The 16,003-nt window shown below is 29.7% G+C and overlaps 2 protein-coding genes and 1 long non-coding RNA gene across 3 annotated transcripts; 1 reads left to right on the forward strand and 2 right to left on the reverse strand.

Annotated features, from left to right (window-relative positions):
* Positions 1–357: 357 nt before the first annotated feature.
* LOC111027910 lies at positions 358–2,046 on the reverse strand. Its single transcript, XM_022306411.1, has 4 exons — positions 1,795–2,046; positions 1,330–1,606; positions 769–873; positions 358–637 (listed from the first exon to the last, which is right to left on the reverse strand). The coding sequence occupies exons 1-4, from the start codon at positions 2,043–2,045 to the stop codon at positions 464–466; spliced, it is 807 nt and encodes a 268-aa protein (XP_022162103.1). The 5' UTR covers position 2,046; the 3' UTR covers positions 358–463.
* Positions 2,047–9,116: 7,070 nt separating this feature from the next.
* Positions 9,117–9,571, forward strand: LOC111027909. Its single transcript, XR_002603857.1, has 2 exons — positions 9,117–9,411; positions 9,475–9,571. It is a non-coding gene; the product is annotated as an uncharacterized LOC111027909 (long non-coding RNA).
* Positions 9,572–12,134: 2,563 nt separating this feature from the next.
* LOC111027905 (tRNA methyltransferase 10 homolog A) lies at positions 12,135–15,361 on the reverse strand. Its single transcript, XM_022306404.1, has 6 exons — positions 15,126–15,361; positions 14,893–15,055; positions 14,658–14,801; positions 13,589–13,735; positions 13,416–13,521; positions 12,135–12,390 (listed from the first exon to the last, which is right to left on the reverse strand). The coding sequence occupies exons 1-6, from the start codon at positions 15,359–15,361 to the stop codon at positions 12,173–12,175; spliced, it is 1,014 nt and encodes a 337-aa protein (XP_022162096.1). The 3' UTR covers positions 12,135–12,172.
* Positions 15,362–16,003: the final 642 nt, after the last annotated feature.

A 16,003-nucleotide genomic window follows, 5' to 3' on the forward strand; every position in this document is an offset into this window, starting at 1 on the left:
TGACAAGAAATAAAAGATACATAAGAAAGAATAATACAACTTATAAGCATTTTTATTTTCAGATATCTGCAACTAGAAAAATGAAAATTTTTTGAACTTAAATTAATATTTGGATTGAAAGGGATTAAAGTGTTGAAATCTGAAAACTAAAATTAACCCAATGATATTAAGATAATTCATTTTATGATTTACTTACAATTAACTATCTATACAAGTATAATAGTAATTTGTAATTGAATAATTATTTATAGTCGAAGAAATAGAGCAATTTAAACTTCTACACTTCACTGGATAAAGACTCCTGGCCCAGTATAAAATAAATATAAACAAACGCATATTAATCATGTGATAACCTAATATAATATCCATATATTTCATACATTTATTTTTTTTTATTTCATACAATATTTCAGTCAACAGACATGTCCAACGGACAACAAAAACAACTGAAAAGTATTTTGTTTTAAGAATTGGAGCCAGTGCTGTGACTTGGTCCAGATGACAACCACCCGGCATACTTGTTGATGTCCATGTATAAGTAACATTTCATTTTAAACTGGCGCTCGAAATGTTTCTTATTGAATGTGTGCCTGCCTACCACGTACACATGCCTGTCCATCTCCAACTGATATTTTATCTACAACACATACACGTCACATGACATATTATAGTCGGTCAATAAATAACTTTGTTGCGTCGTCATATTTTATTAAACAATAATAGCATGCGTATAGGTAGTTTAATTAAATAAATATGTTATCAACTTACGTACACCGCCGGAAGTGACATTAAATGCGTTACATTTACTGTGAAAAACGCACTTACCGTTACTTGAGGAATCGGATACTCATTGCTAGACACCGAAAACTCTGCCTGCAACGTTTAAATATGTCAGCATAGGAACTCTTTTAAAGTCAAAAGCGATGTACAATTTAAATGTTCTTATTATTGTTTTTGTTTAATAAATTGAATTTGAAAAAAAAATATTACCACCGTCAACATTGGTACTATTTATAGTATGAGAAGAGGGGGTAAATTTTCGAGATTTAGATTAAAATATGCAATGGGAAAAAATTTTTTTTTAATTTTTAGCTACTTTTTATACTTAGGGTTTAGGCAATACAAATTATTCATATTAATAGATACCTTAAAATAAATATTATAGACCATTCGCAGCTTCAAGCTTATACTTAATTTTGGATTAAGATGATTAAGTTCTGTTTCAATTGGTATTTATTTTATTTTATTATCAATTGCTCTCAAAACTTGCAAATAAAAATCAGCCATGCATAATGTCTTTAACGGTTTGAAATAGTGCATTTAGCTTACCTTGTAGCCGTGACTTGAAATATCAGGCATTTTTAGTAATGACTTCTCAACCGTGTATAAGTATTTGTCTTCTAAGTTCCAATACTGTTTTATGTAGGCGTAAATATTTGCTATGGCTACTTGGTCGTCGAAAATTCCATTTTCGTTGAGCCAGTTAGCGTTCAGGAATAATGAATGATAATTGGAATCTAACTTAGCCCTTTTTTTGCATGCTCGTATGGCATTCATATTTATCACTTTATTTTCATTTTCATCGCCAGAGTTTGAAAGTCCTAATCTAAAAGTATAACAAAAGGTGACTTAAGAGTAATTCATTGTAATTTGTAATAGGTATTTTAAAATTAATTTAATTTATACAGTTTCAGTTTTTCTTTGTATAAGTTATAAGTTATTACAGATAAGTGATAACGTTCTGTAACTATTTAAATAAATATAGATGTATATAGTGATCAGTTTCTAATTTACTTATTCGTTTGTAAGTAGTACCGCACAGCCCGTTCGGAAACTGCAATCACTTCATTCACGAAATCTTCGGTCGTTTGTATTACTGAATTTGAAAAGTGTTCATTCATTCCAGTGGGTCCTTTGTATAAATGACCACCATATTGGTGGAGGTTTTCGAGTATTGGTATGCACTTATTCGGAGGAATTTCATTTTTCCACAAAATAACCGTATTACTAGAATCTTTATCTTGGAGGGTTTTAACTGAATCCATAATTTTACTGAATGTAAAGTTAAATTCTTAAAAAATACAATAACAATTCTTAATTGCTATAAAAAAAAATAATATAATAGTATTAAAAAATATCAATTTATGAACTTTGTGCAATAATTTTAATAAAGAAGTACACGAAACACGTATTGTTTTATAAACTATTTCGTAGGTTTTATACCAATAACGTGCAAATTTATTTGTTTGAGGTGGTTTGAAGCGTTGTAAGTGAAAATGCACTTATTTTTCATAAAACACCTTTGGTTGGCTAAAAATTGAATTAAATCATTAAATGCGTTAAAATCTGATATTGAAATATTTTTTTGTGTTTTTCGACGCAATGAATTAAATATTCGTGCAAGCTTCAATATTTAAATTTAAGAATCAGTATTTACTTACTTATTACTGTTATACGCAAAAAGATGAATGGGCAAAAATAACCATTTGTGTAGTGTCTACCTATACAAGAAATACTTCGATGTATTAAAAAAATTATAAGCAAACAAAATAATTAGGTATATAAAATTGTAAAATAAGTTTTTTGTTAACTTTAAGTCTTTATTGTAATATATCACATATATGAATTTTTCGTTTTAAAATGTTGTTATTTTATTATAACTTAAAATAATATATACCAGATACCTCTAGATCGAATTATTTGAAGTTTGTATTTGGAGCAAATTTAAATCGTAATATTGTATGTAGCATAGGTAAATCGGTAGGTAGTTTAATTTCAGACATTTCAGTATACCACTACAGGCGCAATGCGTAACTAAAGAATAGTACAACAAGTCCGATGCCTATTATTTATTTATAATTACCTTTATAGTACACTGAGGATAATGAATAAAATATAATAATTGATTTGAATTTATTATTTACCATGGGCGTCTATAATAGCTGCAGAAGAAAATTTTGATTGTATTTGACAACAACACAAAAATACGTAATTCGATTTTGATCCTAGATCCATGGAGAAGTTTGAACACCGTTTCAGTTGAGCAGTCGTACCAAATGTAAATAAATAAATTGTTATAACTTATGAGTATATCACTATAATTGATTGTACAATTAATGTAGATGCAATACGATGGCGTAAAATATTAAAGACACCCACCTTCCTAACATGTAATTTAATTATTTTTGAACTCATTACCAAACAAAAATACTTATGTAGAGTTAATAATAGTTAACTTGTATACCTGATAAAATTGTATTATTAATTATCATAATACCTTGTAGAATACATCATTAGTCTATTGCCAATAGGAATAGGCTCTTATCGCTCCTCATATCCATCTATTAATTTTTTATCTTCGCATATCCATCGATCAATAAATAATAGTTCTTGTTAGATTGGCCAAGTAAGCCATACTAATCACACTATAATCTTTTTTTTGTTTATGGTCTTTACGACAATCATAACTGTCAGAAATTCTATTTTCGTTTACCTCATCTTAGCTTAACCTTTTTCTGTTTTTGAATTGTTTGTTGTAAATGTATAACATTGATTTTGATGAAATTTTGCCTAGTCGAGTTTGGAGTTGACCTATTTGATAATAACGATATAATTGATAATAATATCTAACAGATCATTTTGGAGACTACTAGACTTCTTACATTAAGAGCTAAGACAATGATTTCTATACCTACTTAAATGCTCGTCTACGTAACTACTCCCTACTAGCTGATCTCATTTATATACCAAAATACCTATGCGTTTGACTTTTTTTGGGCACTATCAAAAATAATAATACAATACTCCTTAGGTCATCACTAGAGTGCACACCCGATGTAGGTATGGCGTATGAATAACATCAGTTGTAATATAAGTTAATATTATACCCGTAATGGTTATAGCTTTATGTATAGCCATATACCTATCATACCTGTCGCTGTTAAAAACCAGACATTTAAAATCGAACTGTGATACACACACACACTTGGCAGTCAACGTTGAGACTTTTATTTTGAATGGTTTTTTTTTTTATTTGTTGACGTTTGATATTTCTATAGGACATGACATATAATAATATTATATTTTAATATACATATTTTGTTACCATAACGATGACGTGTCGAATCTCGAAGGATAGTGATGTTCTTGCAGTTTTGTTGGTGTCCTACACAATACGAAATCGCTAACGACTATTTAAAATCATGACTTAAAGATTTTGAATTATATTTATTTTGATGATTATGATTTTTAAAGTTTGGAGCACATGCATTTAATTAGCGAAATATCGGGAACAGGAAATTAAAACATAATTCTAGGCAGCACTTAAATATTTAAAAGTGCTGTTTACCTCCTACGGCGATTGGTATTTTACTACCGGTCGTAAAATATATCTTTGATGATATTTTAGAAAAAGACGGAACAATAAACATGTAGTAGCTAGGACCCCCTAGCTCCTTGCTGCTCTCCAATTTAGGAAACAAAACGAAATATAATAGGCCTATACCTAGCTATTGTTAATTATTATACCAATTAAATATGTGAATTATGTTTTCGTGAACCACATATAATGATAAAATAATGTAGGAAACAACAGTTATAGGTATAACAATATGTGTAAATGGGTTGTAAATGTACAGTAAATACGTTACATGAATTACAATAATTATGATTTTAAAAGCTGTAAGATATCGTGGAAAATTGAATTATATGGTTTCGGAGGAAAAGGAAAAAGTATATACGTCTTTTACACGACGGAAACCGGCTATGCCCCAACTTACAATCACATAAATTGATATAGAATCATGACACCTTGGACATTTTCTAACACAATAACAAATATTATTATGTAATTTGACAAATATATTTAACTATATTTTCACCGTCATTGAGTAACTATTATTTTCTATAAAGTCTAGCTTAAATCAATAAACCAATTTATGATTTTAATTTTGAGTCGCTAAATTTCAACGCCATAGAACCAAAGGGATCATTTTAACATATCTATACATATACTAGCTGATCCCATGCACTTCGTTGCTCGTTAAAAATGCCAACTCTATGCAACTCGATTGTGATAATGCGAGCAGTATATTATCAGGAAGGCAATCCACCTCAGGTGGATTGCAGACTCCGATAGGTGCATACATTATAATATGTTTTATTTTTATTTTGATTGTGGACACACCGATGAGCGGCTATATAAGTGCAACTCAGCCACCTAGGTAGGCAATTTGCATACATTTGATTTGATGCATGCTTATATACCCGATCTACCCAATGACCAATGGCAACCAAAAAAAATTTAAAAAATACTAATTTATATTAAAAATTAAGAATAGATTGTCGAATTTGCCGTTCTTGAGTAATAAATAGTGTAACTATAACACGACTTTCATTAAAATATATATTGATAGATATAAAATATAGTGTCCAGATGCTGACACTGACAGACTGATTGACTGATCGAGCCTAAATTAAACTAGTAAACTGTTGCTGGCTATATGATGCCACGAATTTATAAACCAATTACAACGAATAGATAAAATAGGTAACATACACACGATTAATAGTATGACATTGATTATAAACACTAGTATTCATAATCAATGATAGTAGTAACCTTGTGCAGTACCTATATAAGCTGTAATACAGCTGGAAGGTTTCGACGACCAACAATTAAGTTGCCACGTGCGGATGCCACGAGCGGGCTATCAATTAAAAAAGCCATGCGCAGTCATAATTCACATTCGACCAAAATACACTTGTGAAACACACGACAACAGATCAGGATTCACTCATAAGGGAGCACGCAGTGCAGCAGGATCAAATGTGCTACAGCCGTTGAGTCCTGAGCACCTTCACTTCACTCACGCCGACACGACTTGTACACTTTTATAGGTTTTGCTTAAATAAACCATTATTTTAATATTTACTGTTGAAAATCGTCTGTTCATTGGAAATGCACTGAATATCTGCAGAGGATCTCTGGCAATCTACATACAACAAAACTATGATAGGTAGCTAAAGACTTAAAATCGTCATGGTACCTTTGTACAGTGAATCGTGATGCATAGGAGTTCACTAAGACAGAATTTTCCAAAATTCACATTGTCAAGAGGGACTCACACAAATATTTCTAGGTTCACGATGGAAATAAAAAAAAACAATCAAATCGATCATCATTTATAAATAATAATATAATTACTTTACCGTCGTAATGATCTCCTTAATACATTTTTTTTTAAAAACATATAATATATGATTCCGTACAAAAATCTCAAGTAGTACACTACATTTTTTCATACTTTAGAGTCTTCTGTAGCGATAGGTACTAACTCATTTTTACATTTACCAGAGTTTCTCTGAACAGTAAAACAGACTACGAATTGGTCGACACACTTTTTTTGGTTTTTATTTGATACTTACCTATGTAAGGTAACTACTACCTACCTACCTACCTATATCGAGATCAGTCGTCTGGATTGCGGCCGTACATAGGCTGAGGCTTATAGGACGATAATTTTAATGACAAAAATAATTTTCAAGACGCGTCATAACGTTTGGTTTTTTCTTAAAAAACACAAAAATGGTCTCCGGAAACGAGTGCGCAACCACATCAAAAGTGGACGACTCCGTGTTCCGAAACGAAGCGATCGTGAATAATAATAATAATAATAATAATAATAATAATAATAATAAATAACGATCACCGATATAGTGACCCAGTGCAGTGACGACCGGCGTGCATGTTTATAAATAAATAATATGCCGCTCGTGAAACCGGTCCGGACCGAGCTAAACACGCGCTCGAGTGTATCGGTAACGACCACAAGTGCCGGTACTTAGACGTACCTACCTATATGCAACGCGTAGTGTACGCACAATTAAAGAGCGAGAGCGAGTGAGTGGGCGAGATAGCGATCCGTGAGCGATCGCGTATTATAGTCGGCCGTCGCGTCTCCGCGGCGGATCGTCGGCGACGGGCGCGTTACGTGACGGATCGGCGTGGGAACAAGCGGACCCGACGGTCGCCGCGCCGCGGACGTGCCGGTCACGCGCGCCCCTCCGGCCGACACCCGCGCGAGAAGTTACGCGGAGAGGCCGCCGCTTAAGAGTAAAAAAATGATGCGGTACGTGCGCGGCACACGCACACGCACACATGGATATCATATTATTATTATTATTATTATTATTATTATTATATTATATTATATTCTTTTCGCCGCCGCCGCCGCCTTGACGGATTCAATAAACGCGAGCGCGCAATCTATCTAGGCGGCGGCTCACGCGCGTGCTCTTCTCTCCGCTCGCGCGCGCACGTCTGTTTCTAACGTCTCGCGTATGCCTATATATTGTTATTATTATAATGTCGATTACGCTCTGCCGTCGTCTCCGTCGTACGCTTTGTATTATTACTATTATTGTCGTCGTCGTCGGTGTCGTTTTTTTTTTCTCATCGAAGCAGTTCCCACGGTGTAAACGACCTTTACGGATTTACATTATGTACGCGTCCGCCGTCGACGCTTTTTTACCATTTTAGTTTTTCGACGTTTTTTTCCTCTGTCTACCGCACATACCTGTGGATTCACAGCGGCTACTGTTTCATCCGCCTTATAATAATGCGTTCATTCAAATTATTCTGATTCATTTCTCCCGATTCCCGTATCTATTTACTACAAGACCATATTATTCAATTATCGAACACTTAGACTTTTACGGGATTTGAGGAGTGTATAGTGTGTGTCCATATACAAACTCGAATTGGTGCAGAACATGAGAACTTCGCTTTTTTACCTACTTTTAATACACTTAATTCTAAATCACCACGCAGATGAATATTTTTTAAATATATTTTTTAATCAAAATTCACTATGAGAGATTGATGATTATTCATTGATTCACTATGTTTTTTTTTTTTTAATTATGATGATCATTATCTAATCAATATTCACTATTCACGTAGTGGGACAGTTATAGCTTAAGTAAAAATTGTCATAGTTATGAGTATGTATACTAAGTAGTAGGTACTATATATTAGTAGGTATACCTACTATATTATTATCATAATTACATAAAGTTTAATAACTCATAAGTAACCCGTTAAAGTTTAAATTTGGATGGATTGGTCTGATTAATAATCTAGGTACATTAAAAAGGGAGGTAGTAGATTTAATAAGAAACATTTTTTTTTTAATCTAAAACGTTTGTAAGTTTCTATCTTTGGATATGTCTTCAAAAATCTATGATTTGGGAATTTTAATCAATGGGCAATTGCTCAAGGATAAAACGGTTGTGAGCGTGCTTTGACAAAAACATATATCTACACAAATCATGATTTCATAGGTACGTCTATTCAGTATACAACAGAAATCGTAGCACATAACTACATAAGTATACCTCTAACGATTAACGAATAGGACATTGGTATATTATAACACACTCATTCTTAATATGTAAACACTATAATGGCGGCAAAAATACCTATCATAAAGTCGTGACGAAAATGATCGGTCGCTTACAAAACACGAAACTTGTAGTTACCTACCTTACAAATTGTACGTTTTTTCCGGATCCTTATTCGAGTAGACTTAGTCGAGGTGGCTATAAGCCTAATCCAAAGGTCCAATACAAGTCTGTTATTTACTGTACATATCTGACTTCATCAAACTACAGTTTTATATTACCAGCATTTCTACAATAATTATTATTAGAGCTAGGATTTTGGTGACTTTTACATTTTTTTTCTCAAGTGTTATACAATGCTAACCAAACACTAAATTTGTTTCAGTAACAATTTAAAATATGTAATTTTTATTTTGCATTTTTTGCATTTTTTGTGTTAAATTCATTTTATTGCATTTTAAAGGTCATTTTTACGAATATTACGTTCATTTTGTGTATTTAAACTAATTTTTGTTTATTTTAAGCTTTTTTTAATATGTGTGGTAAACTGTAAAGGTAATCCCAGTTAGTACCTATAGGCAATTACCTGCTCCAGTCCATTGATATTGGAAAAGTAACATAATTAATTGTCGATTTATCCGATAAGATTAAATATCGAACTAACCCATAACTATTTAGATATACAATAGTAGCTTTAGTAGTGAATTCGACACGTACATATGTGGTTCTACCGATCTTAACTGTACAAATGCCAAAAATTAAGTCAACAGTAGGAAGCCGTTTATATAGTTTTGTGAGCGAATTTAGTGCCGATTTTTTTTCTACGGACGGTATGGTGCTTTAAATGATAGAGTTCATTTCAAATATGCCCCTGTTACTTCTGTGGACGTTGAACCTTGAACGAAGTTTTTCTTCATATCAAAACATTTTATCTGACCGCCGTTGCCGCTTCCTGTTTGAAAATCTTAAGAATCAGCTAATTATGCAATACAATAATATGGCGTACAGGTGAAAAAAAATGATATATTTTTCATTAAGTTATTTTAATTTATGCTTCTATTGATTTTTCAGAATAATTATATAAGGAAGCGGTTACATTCACAAGTCCATTTTGTTCATAATTAATAATAATATTTATTTTTAAAATAAATTTTATTCGCTCATCTAAGTACAGTTTTTGGTCATTTTTTAAGTTCATTTTTTAGGGTTGTTAGGTCATTTTTGCATATTTTTTTTAGTGAATTGTTGTGTATTTTTTAGGTCATTAAAATCCTAGCTCTAATTATTATACTATGTTTTTTTCACGACGCATGGAGAAGAAGGGAAATCCCACACGGCTCGGAGAGTGTCCAATTATTGTTTTTAATACGCAAACTTTCGATTACGCGGCGCAATGGATAGGCAACTCTAGATGTTACTTTACATTTACAGACCTAAAGTATTCATTCGGTTTGGCTTGAGAACGATCATAGATTTCCTATGAGGTACAATTCAAGGCCGTACCTGGGGGGGGGGGTTCAAATTGTAAGAAAAAAGTAAAGCGTATCTGGTACTTGTTATCTTATAATTAGGAATTTAATATTCAAATTAATTGTTGACATGTAATTCACTAATTCATTTATCGAGAAATTTGTTTAAGAGAACGCCACACGCCCGGCCATTAAGGTGGTTGATATATGCATCTTGATGATATTTTGAGAAGAATTTTTAAGTATTTAAATACTTATCTAAAGTCATTTAAAAGTGGTCGTATGACAGTGTACCAAGTCTGTAACAATGTCCGATTTCCAAAAGAAGAAGTACTTTAAACATTAAAAAAAATATGTTAACCTAACCGATGAAGCGACAGATCTCATAAAGTATTTTGAATCCATTAATATAAACAGTAGTTCCAAAATATTAGGTAAAAACGAAAGAATTAAAATTAAAAATATCACGGGTCCTTTCCCTTATTCTTATGTAGTTCTATTTGGATATTGGAATATTCGATTAACATTTTAACAACCTTAAATGATAATGAATGGGTAAACAATCAAATTGAAGGAAGGGACCATTGGTTTTCTAAACTTGTTAATCAAACACATCTATCATCCTTATGAAACTTGTGTCTACCAGTCGCGGTTGATAAAACTAATTTGTTACAATAAGATAGGTATCCACAAAAATAAAAATGATTAAAATATTCATAATAAATTTAAAATATGAACTACTGAATATCAGAATGGAGATAGAACCATAAAAAATAAAAATATTATTTTATATAAGTGTATTCAATCTTCACATTTGTTTAAATGTACTATGATATTTATAATTATACAGGCCAATGGCATCATTTTGTTCTCAGAAATACACTTTACGGGAATTATGATCCTGTCCTGAAGAATCAACCGAATTTGATAAATTTTTTTCATTAACTAATAAATGGTTATATTCTCCTGGGAGTGCGTTGAACTCCTTTCAATATTTTAATCTCATTTCAAACTTATACGTATAAATACGATAGCTAAAACTTAGCTCTAAGATTTTTTTCTCAAATTATTTGCAATAAAATAAAAAATCGGAGTTCAATGCATCCTGCCTTTTTTCAGATAACAAAATTGTTTTCAAAATCCAAAATTCTACAAGGCGTGAGAATTTTCCTGTGAAGAAATTTTTGTTGAAATAATAGGTACACTGTTCTACTCTTGTAGGTCTGCTCACACATGCATTTTTTTCAGCTCACGAAAAATAATATTTTTTTTAAATGGTTGCCATTGGTTGCACATAATATTACTATTATAAATAGTATAAATAATATGGCATAAACATTTTTTTATAAATATATCTATAGAAAAAAAAAACAAATCGGTTGCAAATGCTAGGCGAGGTACCTATATATACTATAGTCATATACTCATATTATTTATAAGAGTTAAGTGTGTATCAGGTGTATCTATTTATCATAATCTATAATACATAGGATTTAATAATTAATTATATTTTATTATAAATGCTTCAACTTTCAATTTAAAAATTGGTTTCAGGGGGCAAATTGTAACTAGTGGTTACTTTGTGCGGTCAAAAGTAACTTGTAATTTAAAAATGTATTTTTGACCCAAAACTTTTAAATTTAATAGGTACGGGGCTCAGCTTAAAATACTATTAAAGTAATGATATTTCAATAGTAAATGATCAAAAATACAAGCTGTCTCTTTTGTATGAACATTTGAATTTAAAATTTTGATGAAATTGGATATTTAATAAGTAAAGATTTATAATTAATTTTGTGTATCATGAAATGAAATTCACAAAAAATGTTGACTAATTTATCCCATAAATCTTTTATACTGTTATATGGTATGTAGGTAATAACTAAAAAGTTAAAAGTTTATCAGCAATAATATATAAATATGTGACAAAATATCATAATACATTACGCAATATTTTTGGTAAAATATAAATAAACCCACAATATTTCTAGTAGAAAAATAGATTATTAGCTGCATCGATTATACATACCATTAGTATGTATATTGTATGACATAATCAATAATAATATAAATTAATTATAAAATGCCTTTAAAAATAAAGGCTGAGGACCTAAGAATCATTTTTACAATTATTATTATGCACACACAATGATTTATCATTAAAATAATATTCAATACAATCATCAAAGTATATGCACAATAATGAAGTAAACTTTAAAGCTAAGCTTATACATATGTAATGACTTCCACAATTTTTTTTTATGATTATGCATTATCTTTATTTAAAAAAATATATATATTTAGTTTTCAACAGAAAGATTTTGTTCTATTAAATTTTCATTTTTTTCTGCATCTGGACATTCAATTTCTTCTTTTGGTTTAGATTCTAGAGAGCAATTTTCATACTCCAAAAGGTCTTTTTCATCTATGACTGAGAACATTTTTCTTTTCGGCAATGTACCAATTAATGCTTCTTTCCAAGACATTCCAGTCACCACTTTTGAAATTATTTCAAAAACTGAAAAGGATTAACTTTTATTAGACACTTTCTAGGCACTATACTATTAGAATCTGAGTATTGAATGTGCTTTTTTTCAATTATGTGTACCTACTATTTATTTATTTATTTATAGATTTTTTTGTAGTTTCTGGTAGAGAATTTTGTCTAGTTGGTACATTTTTCTAAAGTTCTTCATAAGTACTTTAATTTTTTTTAATATGGTAAATACATGTCAGAATTTGTTCTAAATGTTTGTGGTTTAAATTTTGATAGCAATTTGTCGAAATCACGAAAATTTGCAGATTACTGTTGTAGTAAAAAATGTATTAGTTTTTCAATTTTAATACCTGAGGCTTAAATATTTGTCAAAAGTTGTTTTAAAAACAATTTAAAAACATTGAAAATAAATTGTTTTCGATAGCATTTGGTGTTTAAATTTTGACAGAATTAGATACTTATTTTTGAGGTCATTTAAACATAATATATTGCTATTTTATTAACACAATGACATTTAAAATTTTTTTTAGACTAACCTTTATCTATTTTTACTACGATCCTGAACAAACCATTTTAAGGTACACTTATAAGTCAATACTGACTTTTGACAAATATTAATAAATATATACATATAATATACATAATATGATATAAATATTATAGTAATTATAATATTATGACAATGTTTACGTAAAAAAATAGTTTAACATACCATATAAAATAGAAAAATAAATCACTAATAAACAATAGTATAATAAACCGATTGTGCTTAAAATTGTTTTATGTGTATTGATTTATTATTGAATTCAAATTTAATTACAATACAGTGGCAGTTTTTAGGTTTTTTAGAGGTATTCTCAAAATTTCGTATAAAGCAGATCAACTTTCAAAGATAATTGTTGAGCTAGATTTTTAAATAGAAGCTATAAAAAAAAACTTTCCAAGATTTTTCTATTGACTTTAATTTTGATATTTTTCTGGTGTATACAACACACTAGGGACAATACAGTGCTAGATTTTTTTTATAAAATATTATATGAAATTACCATGATTTATAGTTAAAATTTTTCTAGTTTGCATGTTGATATGTTCATCAATTGGCAATCGAGCATGAGCTATACCTAGATCATTTGCTACTTTCAGACTTGCGCCCTGGAAAAAATTATTTTAATTAATTTTTAAATTGGTACAAAGGTTGAAGAATTTTGGGCAACTATACTTTGCATGAATTGTGATCAACCAGACCACCAATAATGTACACTTTGTTTTCATCTATACTTTCTAAGACATTTGAACTGTCACTGGTCAAATAAACAATTTCTTCTTTCTGGAATTCTTTATCAAATGAATTTTCTAAATATTTTATCTGAAAGTAAATAAGTGAAATAAGTGAAAAGTATAAGATATTTTTGATTTTTAACATGTGAAAGATAATCCAGAAAAAATATCTAAATTTAAATTTAAAAAATAATGAAGTTCAATATTTTAATCATTGTTATTTTTGGTATTTTACATTAAATTAAACTGTATTATATTAATTGATAATTTTTTCATAATAGCACTTTGCCAAAGTTATTTAGTATTTCAATAATTTAATTTGCCATCTACAAAATTTTAACTTATAGACTTACTCAGTTTGATAACAGATTTCAATGCAAATAATTGAATAGGAGGTACTAAAATACCAAAAATTTAATTCAAACACAGTTATATACAATACAATCTGGCTATAAGTTAGGTTGATATTCAAATATTAAAATAATTATAATATACACCAAAGTTTTTGGTAAAATATTTTATATAAGACAGACAATTTATCAAATATTTATTATAAATAATATTAATTTATACAGGATTCTTAATGGAATCATATAAATATATTTGATTTTTATAATATAAAACCTTTTAAGTTATAGTAAAACATGTCAATTTAAAAAAATTATGAAATACTGTAATATTAGATATAACAATAGTATAAATTATTAGACAAATATTGTGAATTCTCTTTCAAACCAACACAACCTTAATTTATCGGAGGGTTGCAAATTATTATGTACTATACCTATATCTGTATTTTTATTTATTTTATTCATCATCATTTTATGTGGACATGTGAGATACTACCTAGTACACCTATTCACTGTACTATTATGAATTTATTCTAATATATGAATATAATATTATTTGATAAAATTGATTTATTTTTATAAGATTAATAGTGTTACATAACACAAATGCAGATTTTAAAGCATTTGAATAAGTCTTTAATTTTTGTTTATTTAACCTACATCCCAAGACTCAGAGCCATTATGTTTAGCCATAATTTCTTTGATTTTTCCATTATAACTGCACAAATATAATTGCATAGGATTATCCATTCTACGATTCATACCATAACACCTCAATATTTGATTTGAACACTTGCATAAATCCTAATAACATAAAATATTTAATTATTATTATATTTTTATTAACAGGGCTAGGATTTATAAACAAAATAAAAAATAAAATATACAACCTAACCTTATCAGACATCAAGTCATCGTACGACATATCAAGCACAATACGTTGTTTACATGCACTCTCAGCCATTTTGGTTGTCTTTACTTTTGGTATTTCTACTCCAGATTCCCTCATTTGGGCTTTCAATTTTTTCCTTTCTATTTTTTTTTCTTTATTTGTTACCCTGAGAATAAATATAAGTATGGATTAGGTTACACAACATTGAGCTGCAGAAATTTAAAATTTAACTTTACCTTCGTTGCGCTTTTTTCTCCATCCACATCTGTTGCTTTTGGATCTTTTTTAGCTGCCTTTTTGACAGGTTGTTAGATTGGTCAGTATCAATTTTTTCGTCTAGTTTACATATTTTAGGTTTGCTTTCACAGACATCTTCCAATCCATCCAATGGCCGTTTTACAATTTCTTCCACAGCGACATCGTTTGTGTTGTAATTCGGTTTTATATCTACGGTTTCCGGTGATTCGTTCATAATTTTGAATAGGATTTACAAAATTGAATGAAATCATAAACGTTGAAATGTTGTAGTTAATATTTTAGTACAATATTATGCAACATAAGTTGTTCTAATGTTCTGTACCCTAAAGAAGTGTAGTAAGATATATTATAATATGGTACTAACACTCAATAGTTAATTGTGCAGTACTATATTCAATAATATATAGAAAAGTATTTAAGGTAGTTCAATAGAAGCTTCTAAATAATTAAAGCAAATACTACAGAAAAAATTAATTCATTTAAAGTATTTGCTTGAAGTAATGAAGTGTGTAGTAGTCGTACTAGTCGTAGTGTGTACTACACGTTGCGCGTTATCACTTATCATATTACTATTTGTCAGTTATCTATGGTCACTATCACTGATAGGCTAATATAGATAATGTAGATACACATATATGATATCAAATCTATGGATTAACAAGTCTTAAAAAAATTTGAAATTTGTGAGAGATGTGGCACATTTGTTCCAAAAAATCATTGAAAAATCAAAAAATAGCACTTTCTAATTTCATGAATTAACGTGTTGTAACATGACGAACACTTCCATAGCAATCTGCTGGGTTTTATGCCAAACCATACAAATAAACAAACGCTATAAGTCCCGATCCCTGCTTAA

The sequence above is a fragment of the Myzus persicae genome, unplaced genomic scaffold (assembly GCF_001856785.1).
Source record: "Myzus persicae strain clone G006 unplaced genomic scaffold, MPER_G0061.0, whole genome shotgun sequence".
Taxonomy (NCBI): Eukaryota; Metazoa; Arthropoda; class Insecta; order Hemiptera; family Aphididae; genus Myzus; species Myzus persicae.

Coding starts and splice junctions, on each gene's coding strand:
- LOC111027905 (XM_022306404.1), bottom strand. CDS start 15,361: ATGAACGAATCACCGGAAACCGTAGATATAAAACCGAATTACAACACA. Junction 15,056..15,125: donor GAGAAAAAAGCGCAACGAAG/GTAAAGTTAAAT, acceptor ATTTATTCTCAG/GGTAACAAATAAAGAAAAAA. Junction 14,802..14,892: donor ATGACTTGATGTCTGATAAG/GTTAGGTTGTAT, acceptor TTATGTTATTAG/GATTTATGCAAGTGTTCAAA.
- LOC111027910 (XM_022306411.1), bottom strand. CDS start 2,045: ATGGATTCAGTTAAAACCCTCCAAGATAAAGATTCTAGTAATACGGTT. Junction 1,607..1,794: donor TACTACTTACAAACGAATAA/GTAAATTAGAAA, acceptor TTATACTTTTAG/ATTAGGACTTTCAAACTCTG. Junction 874..1,329: donor TTTCAAGTCACGGCTACAAG/GTAAGCTAAATG, acceptor TAAACGTTGCAG/GCAGAGTTTTCGGTGTCTAG.